General features: G+C 44.9%; 1 protein-coding gene across 2 annotated transcripts; it reads left to right on the top strand.

Moving 5' to 3' along the window:
* The first annotated feature begins 568 nt into the window (after nucleotides 1–568).
* On the top strand, nucleotides 569–17159 carry LOC118966892 (uncharacterized). Of its 2 annotated transcripts, XM_037025811.2 has the most exons (5): nucleotides 569–1076; nucleotides 2227–2427; nucleotides 6383–6509; nucleotides 7606–7701; nucleotides 11188–17157. In XM_037025811.2, exons 2-5 carry the CDS (start codon nucleotides 2413–2415, stop codon nucleotides 12903–12905), a joined length of 1956 nt encoding a protein of 651 aa, XP_036881706.1. In that variant the 5' UTR covers nucleotides 569–1076; nucleotides 2227–2412; the 3' UTR covers nucleotides 12906–17157. The 2 variants fall into 2 exon arrangements, with proteins under 2 accessions (XP_036881706.1, XP_036881710.1); XM_037025815.2 differs by lacking the exons at nucleotides 569–1076; nucleotides 2227–2427 and having other exon boundaries at nucleotides 6492–6607; nucleotides 11188–17159.
* Nucleotides 17160–17330: the final 171 nt, after the last annotated feature.

Here is a 17330-nt window from a genome sequence, read left to right as displayed (position 1 = left end):
AATACCCATACAGTGGAATGCAAAGGAAAGAACTATACTTAAAATCAGGGATTAATTTTTAAATAATTATGCTGTGTGGAAAAAGTCGGATAAGAAGAGTACTTGCGGGACAGATTTTATGGATACGGTGCAGGCTGATCCACAGTGGCAGAAGGCGGACCAGTGGCTGCCTGGGATGTACCGGGTTTTGTATTTGGGCCGGGTCGGGGCATGGGTTTGAGGTTCACCACGTCCATCGCGTCTGCTCCCGGATCGCTGCATCCGCCACACCATCTCACCTTCGCAAACCTTGCCGGTCTTCCCAAAGCACCCCCGCCCTCCTCCCCAGCGAGCTTTCGCTCTGCCGAGGGACACACCCTCCTCCAGACGGCCGCGCCCTGGGGAGCCCGCCTAGGCCGGCGCGGCCGCAGCGCGCCGCCGGCCCTTGGCAAGCATGTCCCAGTGTGTATAGGGTCCCTAACCCGGTTCGCAGAGTGACGGGGCGCCCAGAGATGATTCTTATTTCCCAGCGAGCGGAGACGCCACGGCAGTACGCGCCGCTTAGAAGGCGCGCTCAGAATGCGACGGGCTCTGGCCTTTGAATCGCGCCGTTGTCCTTCCCCCACAACCACGGGGCCCTGTCTGTCCAAAGTTCACCCCCGTGGCGCGTTCGCCGTGCGTGTGCTCCAGCCTCAGAAAATCCTCTCCTTTCCCGGCTCTGGTGCTGGGAAACCCGAGAGGTTCCGCACTGCACTCAGCGTCGCGTCGCGCCGCTAACGCAAAGGCGGCGCCCCGCCTTCTGTACGGCCGGCGCGCAAAGATGGCGGCCCCCGGGCGCCAAGGCGGCGGCGGCGGCGCGGAAGTATGACCTCATAAAGCAAAGCCAGAATCCCGGATCCCGATTCCCATAGAAACGCGGCGGCAACGCCCCCGGCCCTGGACCGAGGTTCTGGGGAGGAGGCTGGGCGAGGAGACGGCAGGTTAGGGGAGTGCGCCAGGCCCCGGAGAGGTCGCCGCAGGTTCGGGAGACACTCGGGTCGGCGTGTGGGTCTGTCTGTGGAAGCCGCGGGGAGCGGGGCCCGTCTGTCGGCCTCCAGGTAGGTTTTGGGTCCTGTGAGTCGAAGAAGGTAGTTGATTTTGGAGGAGGAACCTGTAATGGGTGTCTGTGATCGGGGTGTCTTTGGCGTCAGTCATACGGGCCTCTGGTGGTCAGTGATTAAAGGCCTGAACGGATCAACCACCGGGAGTCCCGAGGTCAGGGTTTAGGGTCCTCTGGGGTCACTCTGCCTTTGGGTGATTGACAGCTGGTGAGGTGGTGTTTGTCAATGAATGCGGCGCGTGGTTCGGATTCTGGGGTAATTTGGAGCTCAGCGATCGAGGAACCATTGAGGGAGGTCAGGGTACCTATGCACCTGGTCTGGGTTTGGGATTCATCTGGTGGGCTGGTGGCCACCGTCTTTTGTGCAGATGTGCGTGGCAGCAGAAGGCTTAGAGACCCAGGAGCCCTGGCTGGTCCTTGTGTCGAGCTTAGGCTTGGTTCTGCTGGAACAGACTTGCTGGAAGTTAACATTTCCCAAAAACTTCAGGGCCAAGTCCTTCCTCCTCCACTAGTTTTCTAGTTTCTTTTGGCTCCCCGCATCACCCACTGCCTGTGAAACCACAGAAATGAAAGTTTGGGGGGGAGAGTAAGATTCAGCGTACTTAAAATTATGCGCTTTTAAGATTCTTTGTGTATCCTCCTTCCTGCAAACTTCCTGTATATTTCTTTTGGATATTTCCTTTCAGGATCTATATGTGAGTATAGAAAGGCTGGTGTTTCTCCAATATTTATCTTTTTAAATCGTTTTTTATAGCTTGTATTCCTTCTCTCTCTTCACTGTTGTGTTCATTGCTCTTCAATATGAAATCCATTGCTCTTCATATTGAAGTGTGTATATAAACAGGGCTTATAAAAACTTGTAAAGTGATATGAAGGCAGCATAGCTTAAAGGAAAAACCCCTTGTTCCTCCCCGTCCATATGGCCTCATTTCTAAAACTGATCTGAAAATTATATGCCGCAGCGGGGTACTTCTGTTCTGATTCTCCTTTGCTACCTCCCTTTTCGCGTCCATGCTTCTGCCACACATTCAGGGTCTTACGCCTTTGATCCTCAGGGGAATCAAAGAGGCACAAACCCTGGGGACCATGTGTTAAGGTGAGAGCACAGAAAAAGGGAATGTGACCCTGAAAGTGACTTTGCTCTTCAGCCCACAGGTCCTGACAAGAAACAGGAAACGGAGGAAGGAGAACGAGGTGCCAGCATCTAGATGTTGTCATTCTGGGGCCACTTTTGACTGGCGACTAAGATTTCTAACTAGAAATCTAGAGCATATCCGGAAGGGACAAAGACAGAGTATCCCGGCTGCTGGCCATTTGGCCCAAAACCGAAGAAAATGATCCATGCTCAGGTGACTTTTCTCTTGTTTTACTCTCTGATGGGCTTATAGAGGCTTGTAAACAATCAGTTCAGTATCTAGAGAGAAATCCAACTCTGAATCTAGTTCCAACGCATGAGAAAGTAGAATAAAAAATATAGTGTTTGTATGATTCCTGGTAAATGACTAAGGTTGGAACGTAAGTGTGTAACTGAAGGATCTTCTGGGTTATATTAGCTGTCGTCTTGCATCTGACACGTGTGACACCCAGCACAGCGGGAGAACCATGCTGTTACATGACGTGCGGGACTGTGAGGAGAAGACAGGAAGGTCCCTCAGGGATTGTCAATATTTCATGGCCCTTAGGTCTCAGGAAAAACTTTATCTTCTTCCTGGAGGTCATGGGGTAGACAGTGTCTTGAATAGTAGTCTTCTAACAAAGGCAGATTTCCAACTGCTATTTATTATTATTTATTATCAGATACCCTTGTAGGAATTAGACCACAAAAACTCAGTGAACACAGTTTTCTCAGGGAACCAATGCAAGGTCACTGAAAGGACTCGGCCTGATGTCTGCCTCAGTTTATCCAGAAATAAAGCCTAAATGGCCTAGGGAAATGGAAGGATTGCGTGGCCTTCCAAAGGTCCTCCGTGAACAGGTGGATGAACTGGCACTAAAGTACAGTCTGGGCATTAGAGCTGCAAGAAATTTTGTCTGGTAAGGGCTGAGTTATTAGGTTCCACGGTGTTGGCTTTATAATTTCACATCATCTCCGGAAATGCAGAATCCTTCCCCATTTTCAAACTCAGTTCTCTCCTAATCTTCTTTTATTGTCTTTCTATAATTACACAAGTTACTCCTGGATACATTTTAAAGAAAAATTTTCCAATGGCGAAGCGCACATGGGCAAAAAGAAAATTGATTCTTTGTGACATCCTTTCCCACTGGCTCGTACCGCTTTAACACGTGTTTGGTAGTGTGTCCTTGCGGTCACTGACCCTGGGAGTGCTCCCGTGTACGTGCACCTGTTTACAAATGCATGTGGACTTACGTACGTAACTATGTACATAAACACATCTGATAGGACATTTTGTGTATCAGTGGAATCACATGTCAAAGAACATAACCTGTTGGCCCGAGAGGGTGTAATTTCAGCATCTAGAGGAATAATGACTACAATTGATTGATGGATATTAACTATGTGAAATTCCATTTGTCTATACTCATTCTCCACAAAATGAGTTAAACTATGTAAAATGAGCTAAACTATGGATGAGTGCCTGCTACAGAGCAAATGACCAGTTGAATATTTTCTCTTGTGAAATGCTTGGCCTTATCATTCTCACATTTAAAAATTTTTTTTAATTTTTTCTTCCTGATTAATAGTTGTTTATATCTACTATCTATTAATCCTTTCTTTTGTTTATTCAAGATACTTTCTCAACTTGACACTTTTCTGTTAGCTTTGTCCATGTCATGTTTTTCTATACATATTTTTCAGTTTTTTTCCTCCCACAAAGTTTGTTACTTATTTTCTTTCATGGTTTTTGGGATCTGAAGAGACTTCCTATTTGCCTCTGGTGCTTTCATAGACGCTTTTTGTTTTATGGGTGGGACTTCAAGCAAGAGAAAGGCATTTGTGCGACATTACGTAGGAGCCCATTTGTTTTTCCACAGGGGTGTGCATCTCATGTGAAATAATCCAGAGTGTGCTAAGGTCAGCAGAGTTAAGCACGTGCAGCCTCTGCCAGGCCTGCCCTCTTCTCTGTGTGGTAATGTCTGCAGTACTGGGGTACAGGCTCCCCCAATTTTTCCTCAGCTCTGACAGGTCAGTTGATAAGCAGGTGTCAGCTCATTGCCTGGTGGCATTTGGGCCCAGGCTGCGTGGCCACAGGATCCGGATGTTGAAGGATCCCACACTTCTAAGCCGTTTTCAGTCACAGCACTTCTGCCATCGAGTGTGGGGGTGTTTGCCTCACAGCTGCCGATCCTCTGACTCTCTGGACACCAGCTGAGCGGCCTACAGTTCAACTCCATTCTGACGCTAAGGACCTGCAGGAAGTGTCCAGTGCCACAGATTAAGAGCTCAGTCCCTTAAGATGGATCGCATTTTAGGTGCCTGTCAAAAGTCCCAGGCTGTCACCTGTGCAAGTTGCTCTAAGTGTGGGGGCTCCTCCAACCCCCTTCTCAGGTTTGGGAACTTGCTAGAATGACTCACAGAGCTCAGGAAACTACTCTACTTACATTCACTGTTTATTGGAAAAGCTGCATCTCAAGAGTAGCCAAATGGACAAGATGCACAGGGCGGTGCTGGGGAGCAGGGGAGGTCCTCCCCCAGCCGCCTCCTGCCAGCGCCTCAAGGCGTTCCCCAACCTGGAAGCTCTCAAAGCTGTTGTTTAGGAGCATATGGTGGCTTTACTATGTAGGCACAACTGATTAAATCACTGGCCTTTGGTGACTGCGCTCAGCCTTCAGTCCCTCTTCCCTCCCCGGAGGCTGGGGGTCTTTCTGGAGACCATCTAGGGACCCCCAGCCTCCAGTCATCTCATAAGTACACAGAAGACGCCCTTATTGCTCCCGAATTGAAAGGGTTTTAGGAACTGTGTGCCAGGCACCAGGGACAACGACCAATGTTCAGTAAGCTTTGTCTTCTGATGTTGAGGAGCCTTTTCTTTCTGGTTCTCATGATATGACCTCCGGACCGGTCTCTGTAGCCTCGGCCTGGCATCTGCAGGTGCAGAGTCCCTGCTCGGCTTTGCTGGCTTTACTAAGTCTGAGTTGCAGGGCACTTGATCAGTTCTGGAATGTTCTCATTCCTGAGACCTTCAGACTGTTTCTCTGTTTCAAAAACTAAGTGTAGGCACAAGTCAAACCTCACTCTGGCCTTCATGTTTATTGCACTCTGCTTTGTATTTTCCATCTCGGTGTGTCTGCTTCATTTTCCAGTTATTTTTTAAAATGCATATTCCAGTTCAGTTACCTGTTCAGTGAGCCTAATATGATATTAACTTTTTGAGAGCAAGTAAGACTGTGCATTGGTCTTTGACCCCAGTTTCTGGCACAGGGCTCCTAAAACGCTTGTAAGTACGGGTGCTGGCAGAGTCTGCTGGTCTCTGCCCTCAGTTCCTGCACAGAGCTCTTAAAATGCTTATAATTTCCTAAGTGATAAGAGCACTAGGGCATCTTTTATTCTGCTATTTGACCTTTGCCTCTGTTCCTGACACAAAGTTCCTGAGTCCCTTGGGATGTCCTGGTGAGATCACTGTCTCTTGCTCTATGAGGCAACGCTGGGTGGGCTCCTGGATGGATGCTGGTCACCAGGAAGACCCAGCTGTGAGGAGAAGCCTGGGATTTCCAGCCCTGCCCCCCATCTTCCAGGTAGAGGAGGGGGCTGGAAGTGGAGTGAGTGAGTGATCAGGCCCACGCGAGGAAGCCTCTGTATGATCCCCAAGCCGGGGGGTTCCGAGGGCTTGCGGGTTGGTGACCACGTGTAGGTGCCCGGTGAGTGGCGCTGCCCTCCCCGCATACCTCACTGTATGCACGTCTCCCACCTGGATCACATCTGTATCCTTTATCATATCCTTTTATAATAAACTGGTAATCAGTAACTAAACTGTTTTCCTGAGCTCTCTGAGCCACTCTAGCAAATACCTCAAACCCAAGGAGAGAGTCGTGGGAACCTCCTGTCTACAGCTGGTTGGTCAGAAGCACAAGTGACAACCTAGACTTGGGGTTGGCATCTGCAGGGGGCATGGGGGCAGTTCTGTGGGACTGAGCCCATCACCTGTGGGATCTGACGCGGCCTCCGGGTAGATGGTGTCAGAATCGAGTTGAATTGGAGGACACGCGGCTGATGCGGTGCCGGGGAACAATCACACAGCAGCCGTGGTGCCCAAACTGTGGCTGGTATGTGCTGGACGACCTCCTTCATGTTCTTCTTAACCAATAAAAGAGAAACACTCGTTAAATCGCACTCTGCTGTTGCAGGACACCCTGTCATTCCGGGACGTGGCCGTGGACTTCAGCCGGGAGGAGTGGCAGCTCCTGGCCCCCGCTCAGAAGGGCCTGTACCGGGACGTGATGTTGGAGAACTACAGGAACCTGGTGTCAGTGGGTGAGGACGACCCCCGTGTCGCCCAGAGGGCCCCGTCAGTGGCCTGTCCTCTCTCAGCCGCTCATTCTTCTGAGTCACTGCCGCGCTGTGAATGGCAGGTGCTCAGCCCCTCCTCTGGCTCCTGACAAAAGGCTGTAATGTCCTCTCAACTGTTTTTACTGCCAACACAGCTGACCCCACATGTGTGGGGGTTTTCTACACCAAAAACCAGTCTCCAGCTCCCCGGGTACCACCTGGGTGTTGTGCGGTTCAGTTCAGTTCTCAGCCTCTCAGCTAGTGCCCTGAGTTAGCAGCAGGCTCCCCAGGGCTAAGGGCTCCGTGCCCCGGGACTGCCCTCTCGTCGGATGCCAGCCACAGCTTTGACGATTTGCTAGAACAGCTCACAGAACCCAGACAAGTGTTTTACTTACCATTTTATTACACAGGCTACAATGCAGGCACAGCCAGACAGAAGAGCTGCATAGGGCCAGGCACGGGGGCAGGTGGGAGGGCCTGCCTCCGCTCTCTCCTGGCGTGTTTCCTCCCAGCACCGAGATGTGTTCACCGGCCCGGGGGCTCTCCCAGCCCAGAGCTTAGGGGTTTTTATGGATATCTCATTATGTAGGCGTGATTGCTTAAATCCCTGGCCATTGGCGAATAACTGTTTCCTTCTGTGGGGCTTGGAGCTGAAGGGTCCAACCCTCTAAGCTGCCTTGGCCTTTCTGGTGCCCAGCCCCCACTCCTGAAGCTTCCGAAGCAACTGCAGCCACCAGTCGTCTCATTAGCTTACAGAAAGGCCCTCCTCATTCCAGAGAGACTCGGGGTGTCAAGAAGTTCTTGTGTCAGGACCTGGAACTTCAACCAAACACTGTAACCAAAGATGCCCCTCTCGTGCCCATCAGCCAGGAAATTACAAGGGTTTAGGAGCTCGGTGTCAGGAATTGGGACAAAGAGCAAGTATACGTTAGTATATCACCGTATCACGTGCGTCCTCTCCTGAGTGGAAAGCCTCAGCTTTGCCGATGTGAACAGTCTAGTCTTCAAATGACTCTCTCTCCCATGCTGACATCCCGCGCAATCCAGTGGGCCTAAGTCTGCTGTCGTTTCCCATGAACAGGGTACCAAGCCAGCAGACCAGAGGCACTGTCCAAGTTGGAACGAGGGGAAGACCTGTGGACGGTAGAGGATGAAGCTCACAGCCGGGTCCGTCCAGGTAAGCAGGTCAGCACCAGCCAGGTGGTAACCGCAGCGGCCAGACGGGCGTCAGCGAGAGGAGGCTGGGAGGTGTGCCGGTTCCAGAAGCGGCGTCTCCTCCTATCTCCCCATATCAGAAAAAGAAATTTCCTTTCATGTCTTCAGAGGAAAATACACTCCTTTTTGCTCTTCTGAGACTCAGCCTGGCTTGTTTTATTTCACATCCTGATTTCTGTTTGTTTGCCGGCTTTTCTTCTTCCTTGGGTTCCGTGATCTACCCCTTCTTTGGACCTGTCACGGTGTCTGTCCCTGTTCTTTCTACTGTCCTGGCTTTGAAGTTCCACCTTCCAGGCCTCACTCCCAAGAGAGATCTTTGAATTCACAGAATTTTCTGACTGTGGCCCTTGCTGACTATTAAGGGGTCCTCATGCCCCTGCAACTCTGCCCTGACTTCCAATACTACCCTGTGTGTTGGGCCTCTCAGTAACCTGCTCTCCTACTGGGCATCGGTCCAGTTCCTTTGTTTCTTTTCTTTTTTTTGTAAATAATTATTTTTTATTGAAGGGTAATTGACACACATCATTACATTAGTTTCAGGTATACAACACAGTGATTCAACATTTATCTACAGGATAATTCTAGGTGCCAGCCGTCACCATACCAAGTTGTTACAATATTTTGACTGTATTCCTTATGCTATACATTACATCCCGGTTACTTCTTTATTTTACAATTGGGAGTGTGTACTTTTTTTTTTTTTTTTGAGAGGGCATCTCTCCTATTTATTGATCAAATGGTTGTTAACAACAATAAAATTCTGTATAGGGGGGTCAATGCTCAATGCACAATCATTAATCCACCCCAAGCCTAATTCCCCTCAGTCTCCAATCTTCTGAAGCATAACGAACGAGTTCTTACACGGAGAACAAATTCTTACACAGTGAATAAGTTACATGGTGACCAGTACAAGGGCACTTTCCACAGCCCGCACCCCCACTGGCTCCGCTTCTGAAGCTCTTCAGGGTTCTGTTTTACATTTCTTTGCTGTGTTCCTCATCCTGGAAGTTTTCAGTCATGAATTAAGTGCTTTCTGCTGTGGGGAAGAGACTCCAAATTGGTATCTCCCTTAGTATTGTCTAGCATCCGCTTTCAGTTCTAGATATTTCAGTGAACTAAGATTTCCAGTTCGTGTGCGAGGAGCAGGAATTATCTGCCCTCCCCAGAAACCCTTTCCACCATCCGATTTTAGCAGCAGAGTCTCCGTTAGTACCGTACATCTTATTCTGTCCCGACTGGTGGTGTCTGCGAAGTCCTCATCTTAAAGGTCTCTGCTCTTTCTGTTGACTGTTTAACTAGAAAAGACTCTTTCACACCCCACATCAGTTCGAGCCCAAGTCCTAGCTTCTGTCTGCTCCAGTTCTCTTCTTTCATACATTTGATTTTTCTGACTTTCTGCCGGTTCATCCTAGGCCTTAGCATTGTCTTCATTTCACTAAGTCATTTGTTTTTCCCATTGTATTTTCTTCTTTTTTTTCTACAGTTTTATTGAGATAATTCACATACCTAACAATTTCCCAACCTAAAGCACCTTCAGTGCCCCGTAGTACATTGATAGAGTTATACAACCACCACCACAAGCAATTCGGGAAGATTTTCATCTCTTAAAAAAAATGTTTCCTCCCCAGCCCCCGTCTCTAGACAACCCGTGATCTGCTTTCTATCTTTGTAGATTTGCCTTTTCCAGATATTTCATAAAATATGTGAACTTCTGTGACTGGCTTCTTCCAATTAGTATCATGTTTTTGTATCAGTGCTTCATTCTTTTTTATTGTCAAGTAATATTCCATCGCATGGATGTCCCACATTTTATTTACACTTCCATCTATTGATGGACGTTTGAGTTATTTCCATTCTTTGGCTTTGTGAATTATGCTGCTATGAACGGTCATGCACAGCATTTTTGAGAATATATGTTTTCATTTTTCTTGGATATATATCTAGGAGTAGAATTCTTGGGCCGTATAGAGTTGATGGGTCTAAACGTGGTGCCTCCATGAATCACAGTTGGCATCACCTCTCCTGGCCACGACGTCTCACAGGAGGCACAGAGTATTGCCAGCCACGGAGGCTCACTTGAGCCTTTGGCATGTAGAGAATGTTTACTGGGGTGCAGTCACATATTGCCTGCATGGCTGACCTTTATAGTCTCTGATCCCTCCGGAAGTTCGGCTAGTACCCACAGCCTCGAGTTCCTCTGGGGTCTGCAGGTCGGACCTCATATGGCATGGCCCGTCATAAGTCACATTGCTAGAATGTCCAATAGCCATAGCCTCCAGGCAAACAAAGACACTCTGATCAGGCCGGACCTTCCAGGGGCCTAGAAACCACTTCCCTCATAGCCAAGGGAAAAGGCCAGACCTCTCTTTGGGTGAGATTAAATCTTCACTGAAGTAACTGTGAAAATGAACAATAAAGGGATTAACTTGGAAATATAGAAAAAATAAAGCTTACGGTAGTACATTCAGAATAGGAATGACAGCATATGTATGAGGTGAAGACACCTATGTTTTGAGTTAGGAAGGTGATGCCACGAATTAGGAAGGAGGGCATGAAATAGGAAATGCGGAAGGCCACGGGGCTGGCTGTCCAAAGAGTGACCTGAAGTTGGCCAAGTGAAAGCCAGTGTTAGAAGGTTTCTGCAGGAGAAGAGCCAGCATGGAAACACGGATAAGTGCAGTACTTTTTTCTACACGTTCTGGATTTCAGTAATAATCCTCATCTCAATTTGTAATACTTCTACCTGCCCAGTGGCTCAGGCCACAGTTAGCAGAGTAATCCTCTTTCCCCACTTGCAGTGACCCGCTCTCCTGGTTGAACCCATTATTTAATCTGGTCTTTTCTTTATCCTGATTTCACCACTTCCCACCCTCTTCATTGCTCCTTCAAATCACATTTAACTGTCTCCAACTCCATCTTTTTTTCTATCCTTTTTTATCTGGCTTTCCCTAACTAGATTTAAGATCGGGGAAAGCAAGGCACATTTTATAAATTCCAAACACCAGCACAGTTTCTTGTACATGGCAGCTATTCAGGAAATGCTTTGGGGTGAACGAATGCAACCCTCATCGTTTAGATCAGTTGTCTTTTCCACCTCTGTCACCGGGTGTCACCCCAAGTAGAGAGGTATTCCTCCAAACCCCGTCTTTTGCTGCTAACAATGACTTGCCTGTATTTTGTCTGTTCATGTTTTGCAAGGTCCTATTTATAAAGCAGTGAAACCTACATAGATTGGCAACTGCATACCCTTATCGGTACACTGCTTTTTCCTTTTGGTTTGTTTATATTATTGTGTAATAAATAAGGAACATTTATACAGGACATTTCTTTTGCACTATGATAGGGTCATCACTGAAGTGCCATTTTTTAAAAAACACCAAGGAATTTTTTAAAACAGTTTTATTCCAAACAAGATTATGTAAGGATTCATTGTTCTTTTCTTTCCTAGAAACTGGCAAAGTTGATAATCGTCTGCAGGATCACTGGGAAAATCAACCACCGAAATGTCTGGAACAATACCACCAACACAATGTATTTGGAAATATTGTTTCTCAAAGCAAAAGTCATTTCCCTTTCAGGAAAAATAATGATATGTTTGAGATCTACATAAAAACTTTGAGATCAAATTTAAGTTTAGTTAACAAGCCCAAAAGCTATGAGGTTAAGAACTCTGCTAAATTTAATGGAGATAGAAAGTCACTTCTGCATGGTAAGCTTGAAGATTTTCATTCTGCAGTTAAATTCCCTGTAAGTGCAAAGCCCATTAACAGTAAGTCACACATCATTAAGCAACAGAGAAGTCACAACACAGAGAAAGCCCATGTATGCAGTGAATGTGGGAAGGCCTTTATTAAGAAGTCTCAACTCACTGATCATGAGAGAGTTCATACAGGAGAGAAACCTTATGGATGCAACATGTGTGCAAAAGTATTCTCCAGAAAGTCCAGGCTCAATGAACATCAGCGAATTCATAAAAGAGAAAAATCCTTTATATGCAATGACTGCGGAAAAATCTTCACCATGAAGAGCCGTCTGATTGAACACCAGCGAACTCACACTGGAGAGAAACCCTACGTGTGCAGCGAGTGTGGAAAAGGTTTCCCAGGGAAGCGTAATCTCATTGTACACCAGCGAAGTCACACTGGAGAGAAATGCTACATATGTAGTGAATGTGGGAAAGGCTTCACTGGGAAGAGCATGCTTATCATACATCAGCGAACTCACACTGGAGAGAAGCCCTACATCTGCAGCGAGTGTGGGAAAGGCTTTACCACAAAGCACTATGTCATCATTCATCAGCGAAATCATACAGGAGAGAAACCATACATGTGCAATGAATGTGGGAAAGGTTTCACGATGAAATCTCGTCTGGTTGAGCATCAGCGAACTCACACTGGAGAGAAGCCCTATGTGTGTGATGAATGTGGAAAAGGCTTTCCCAGAAAGAGTAATCTCATTGTACATCAGAGAAATCATACAGTAGAGAAATCCTACATGTGTAGCGAATGTGGCAAAGGCTTCACTGTGAAGAGCATGCTCGTCATCCACCAGCGAACCCACACTGGAGAGAAGCCCTACATCTGCAGCGAGTGTGGGAAAGGCTTCCCCTTGAAGAGTCGGCTGGTCGTGCATCAACGAACGCATACTGGGGAGAAACCCTACAGATGCAGGGAATGTGGGAAAGGCTTTATTGTGAATAGTGGACTGGTCTTACACCAGCGAACCCATACCGGAGAGAAACCCTACATATGCATTAAATGTGGAAAAGGTTTTGCCTTCAAGAGCAATCTTGTGGTACATCAGCGCACTCATACTGGAGAGAAACCCTTTATGTGCAAGGAATGTGGGAAAGGCTTCACCATGAAACGCTATCTCATCGTACATCAGCAGATTCACACAGGAGAGAAGTCCTACGTATGCATGGAATGTGGTAAAGCCTTTGCCATGGAAACTGAGCTAATTTTACATCAGCAAATTCATACTGGAGAGAAACCTTATGCGTGCAATGAGTGTGGGAAAGGTTTCACCGTGAAAAGCCGTCTTATTGTTCATCAGCGAACTCATACAGGAGAGAAACCTTTTGTATGCCGTGAATGTGGAAAGCGCTTCTCCTCAAAGAGAAATCTCATTGTACATCAGAGAACTCATAATGGACACAAAGCCTAATAAGACAACAAATATGGTTACATCTTCAGAAAGAAAATAGGACTTGTACAACATCAGATTGCACACAGATATCCTGTATATGTACTGTGGAAAATTCTCTTCAGACAGTATTAGTCTCATTACTTCCAGGGAATTTACAGAGAATTCAAACATTACATATGCAATTAAGGAGAGAAAGCCTTCAACATGAATTCAGCACCCACTGTACATCAAAAAACTCAAAAAGAGAGGCCCTATGGATTCAGTGATTGAGGAAAACCTTTCTCTTATTTGTCAAGCCTTGTTAATACACACGAGAAATGTATAAATCAAGGCACATAATCCCTTGAAGAGGATCTAAACTCAGTACGTACAAGTGAACTTGTGCAGGGGACAAACCATGGTAGTTTGGTGAACAGTCTGAACATCAGAGCGCTCCAAGCATACTCGGATATTGTCAGTATAGTCTGTTGTTAGATTTTCACCTTGGGAAATTACAGTTTTCATAAGAGTGAAATTTAGTGAATGCAGAGAATGTGCTAGCGCCTTCAGTGATCAATTACCTCACATTGTATGTCCAAATTAACACATAAGGAAGAAAAAGTCTGGTACACTCAATGCACAAAAGTCTGAGTAAACATTTTTAGGTAATTAAATGTCTGAAAAGTATATACTAAGATACATCTTATGAGAGGAGAGATTAGGAAAGCTTCTGGGAATGAAGATCCTGGCTCATTGGAGGTCATAATAGGTCATGACTGACATCATACGCAGCAGCAACATGATCGTCATGGCAAAGCCTTTGTCTAGAAATAAAACCTCAACAGTTACCTGATGCTCATGTTGGAGAAAAGTTTCCAGATGACAGTGAATATGACAGGATTTCAGTGATACATTCCGCATCATCATTTCTCATTAATTCATACAGAAACAGGAACACACTAAATGTGGAGTAACATTAGCAAAATATCAGAGCATTCTCAAGGAAAGAAGCCTTGTGAAAATGGTGTATATTTGAATTTTCTCTCACAAAACTAAACTTACGTAACCTGGTGTCTATTTTAGGACAGGATACCTTGAACCATATTCTCAATGATTCCATAATTTTAAAGTAGGCTATTTCAACACTGGTTAAATTTTGATGTTAAATACAGTGCAGGGGTGTACTGTGCCCATCTTGTATCATTATGTGATTAGCCCTTACATTTCTTAGGCTCTAAATTCATCTTTTTCAGCCTATTATGTACTTCAAAAGAAAAAGGAATATATTCATAAATGTAATTCAACATATTTGGATGTGTTAATCCAAGTTTAGCTGACAAAAACACTTTTATATGTGATTTTTCTAAAATGTTTTGAAATAATTTAAGATTCACAAGAAATTATAAAATATACAAAGTTCCTAGTACCTTTATCTAGGTTTTTCAGCGAAATCATCTTACATGACTATAATACACAATCAAAACCAATAAAGTAACATTGGTATGATGCTGTAAGTAACTGTAGACCTTGGATTTCACTAGTTTTTGCATGCACTAATTTGTGTGAGGTTTTTGGGGGTTTTTTGGTGTAGAATTCTAAGAAATGTTATCACATATCTAGATTCCTTTAATCCCAGCACAATCCAGACGCAGGATTGTTGCACCAAATCAAAGCCACAGCCTCATGCTACCCGCTTACAGTCACACACTCCTGCCAACTCTGACCCATGGCAACCGCTGGTCGGTTCTCCAGCAGACTTTGTCATTCCAGGAATGCCACTGCAATGGAATCATACATACCATGTGTAACCTTTAACATAGGCTTTTTTTCACTCAGCAAATTGCCCTAAGATCCATCCAATTTGCTGGCTGTATGAGTAGCTTTTGTTACTTAGTATTTTTTTGTATGGATGTACCATCTGTTCACTGTTGACTGGGTTGTTGCCAGTATTTCGCTGTTAAGAATAAAAATGCTGTGAACATTTGTGTACCCAATTTTGTGCAAATACAGTTTTCGTTTCTCTGGGATAAATATTGAGGAGTCACATGTTAGGTCTATGTTCATAAGAAACTGCCAAACTTTTCCAGGCAGCTTTACTAATTTACATTCCCACCCGCAGCCTATGGACGCTCCAGCTGTCTGTGTCCTTTGTAGCCCTTGGCACAGTCATACATGACTCGAGCCATCCTGTCGGTGTGTGGCAGTATATGATGATGGCCTTAACTCACATTTCCCTCACAGTGAATGATGTTCAGTATCTCTGCATACACTGAGAACCTTATCGGGTACAGTCGTCGTTTTTGCATTCAACCATCAGTTTGAAAAACTCGAGTATATTTGATATGTTTACACTATTCTTTTTTCTTCATTGCACCATGTTTTCTTTTTATCAGAACTTCATCCATTGTTTTTGAGCAGGTCTGCAGGCAACAAATTCTGAGTTTTGCTAGCAATAGGGCTCTTGTTCCCTTTTCTTTGTACATTTCCCCCGGTGTAATATTCAATTTGGTTTACAGATGCTAAGTCCTGCTTTTAGCAAAAGAGAGCACATTTGCCATACAGCGTCACGTTGTACAATTGCTATATTGAACAATTCCTTCTGGTAAAGTTTTTTGAGCATCTACACTGTGCCAGGCACTGTTGCAGCCCCTAGGGACATGTCAGCGAGCAAAATAGGGAAAGCCAGGGCCTTTACGGCGCATACAGCATAGTGAAGGGAACTGAGTAAAATAAATATACAACAGGAAGTTCTGATGAGTGCTATGAAGAAATAGGAAGCCTAGTGCATAGGTTGTAATGGAGGCGCTGTTTTAGTAAGGGTTTTCAAGGAAGGCTGTGCCGGACTGATGTTAATTTGAACCAAGACCTAAGTGTACTGAGGGGAGCTAGCCAGCATAATATTTGCAAGCCAAGAACTCTCCAGACCTGTTCCTAAGTGTTTTCTCTGGTTACTTCTGGTACTGGAACCTCAGACTCTGCATTTATAAAATGATCTTTATGATCTGTTCTTAAATATGAACATCTCTGCCCTAAATCCTGATTTAGTGCTCCTTTCACCATCTGCATATTGTAACAGGATGGATCCTGGGTAGATACTCCACAGCAAAACATCGGACAGGAGTGTTCCACCAGCCAGGCCCGCAGATCCCTGTTCTTGTCCTTCTGTGGATCTCCACACCCTGCCCTGGCGAGGTCAGATCAACTCCCGAAACTCCCCGGTCAGGGCTCCGGAATGGGCTGCTCGGCTGCCCCGAACTCACTGGACCAGATGCTGAACTCACCTTTCAGAGTCTGACATTCCAGATGTCGATGGGGCTGAAATTTAATCCCTAGAGGGGATATAATATTCTTATTGTAAGAAATTATGATGCCCTTGCAGTATGTAATTGAAAACAATGGTCAGGTTCCATTGTGCTTATTATAGTTGTGTATTGTTTATTGCTTTAAGAAATGGCATGTGAATGCCATAAAAATGTATCTTATTTTTATACATATAAAATTGCAGACATTGTTCTATTTAAGGGGTTATTTGTTTAAATGATGGCGAATACTTTCTCGACACTGGTTTGTCTGCATGTGTAAATATTTTTACAAGGAGATAAAATACAAATCTTGTTTTTTCTAAAAAAAATTATGCAAATAAATTTTCAATGTATAGAAATTAGAAAAATACAACAAATACAGAAATCCTAAAACACTTGTAATTGTACCTGAGAGCCAAGCAGTGTTCATCTCCCCAAATTTTCGAACGTATGTACATATATCTTTTATGAAAGAACAGTGAAACTAATCTATTATATATTTATTATATAACCATCTACATTATTCTTCTAAAACCTTTCTAACTTGACATTTTTATACACTGAAGTAATACATATTTATAATACAAACATATACTAACAATGGAGAACTGCAAAAACTGGCAATGTGAAAACTTCTGATATTCTCTTACCTATAAGCACAGATCCTAACGTGATACAAACTAAATGTTTTATTTAACAACTTTCGAAAAGTCAAATGTTTATGATTTGTTCCCATAATATTTCTACTGTCCTGCAGATCTGTTTTTTTTTGCCCTCTAAAGGATATGGTTATCTCATACTGAAGTTGGAGTTTATTCTTTTTAAATGCTCTATACAATCCTGCCAAGCTGATGTTACATGAATTTCCAGGTTATCATTGTACTTGTAGGTTTTTCCTTCTTTTGTTTTTAAAATTACAAAAGCCGCTGTGGTTACTTTTAAGAAAACTTTTTACCAAATAAACTTGAAATTAGAATTTCTGGATCAAAGAGAATGGAATCTTTAAATTGGATCCAGGTAGCCTGGATCTAGGTTGCCTTCTAAAACGGGACTATCTATTTAAATCCTCTGCGATTAAAACTCCCATGCCTGTATAAAAACATTTTAAAATTGGTTTTGGGTGGGTGGAAACTATGCCAAGTATGATAATTGCATTATCTCA

This window comes from Manis javanica, chromosome 17 (genome assembly GCF_040802235.1).
Source record: "Manis javanica isolate MJ-LG chromosome 17, MJ_LKY, whole genome shotgun sequence".
Classification (NCBI taxonomy): Eukaryota; Metazoa; Chordata; class Mammalia; order Pholidota; family Manidae; genus Manis; species Manis javanica.
This window is presented reverse-complemented; position numbering and strand designations above follow the sequence as displayed.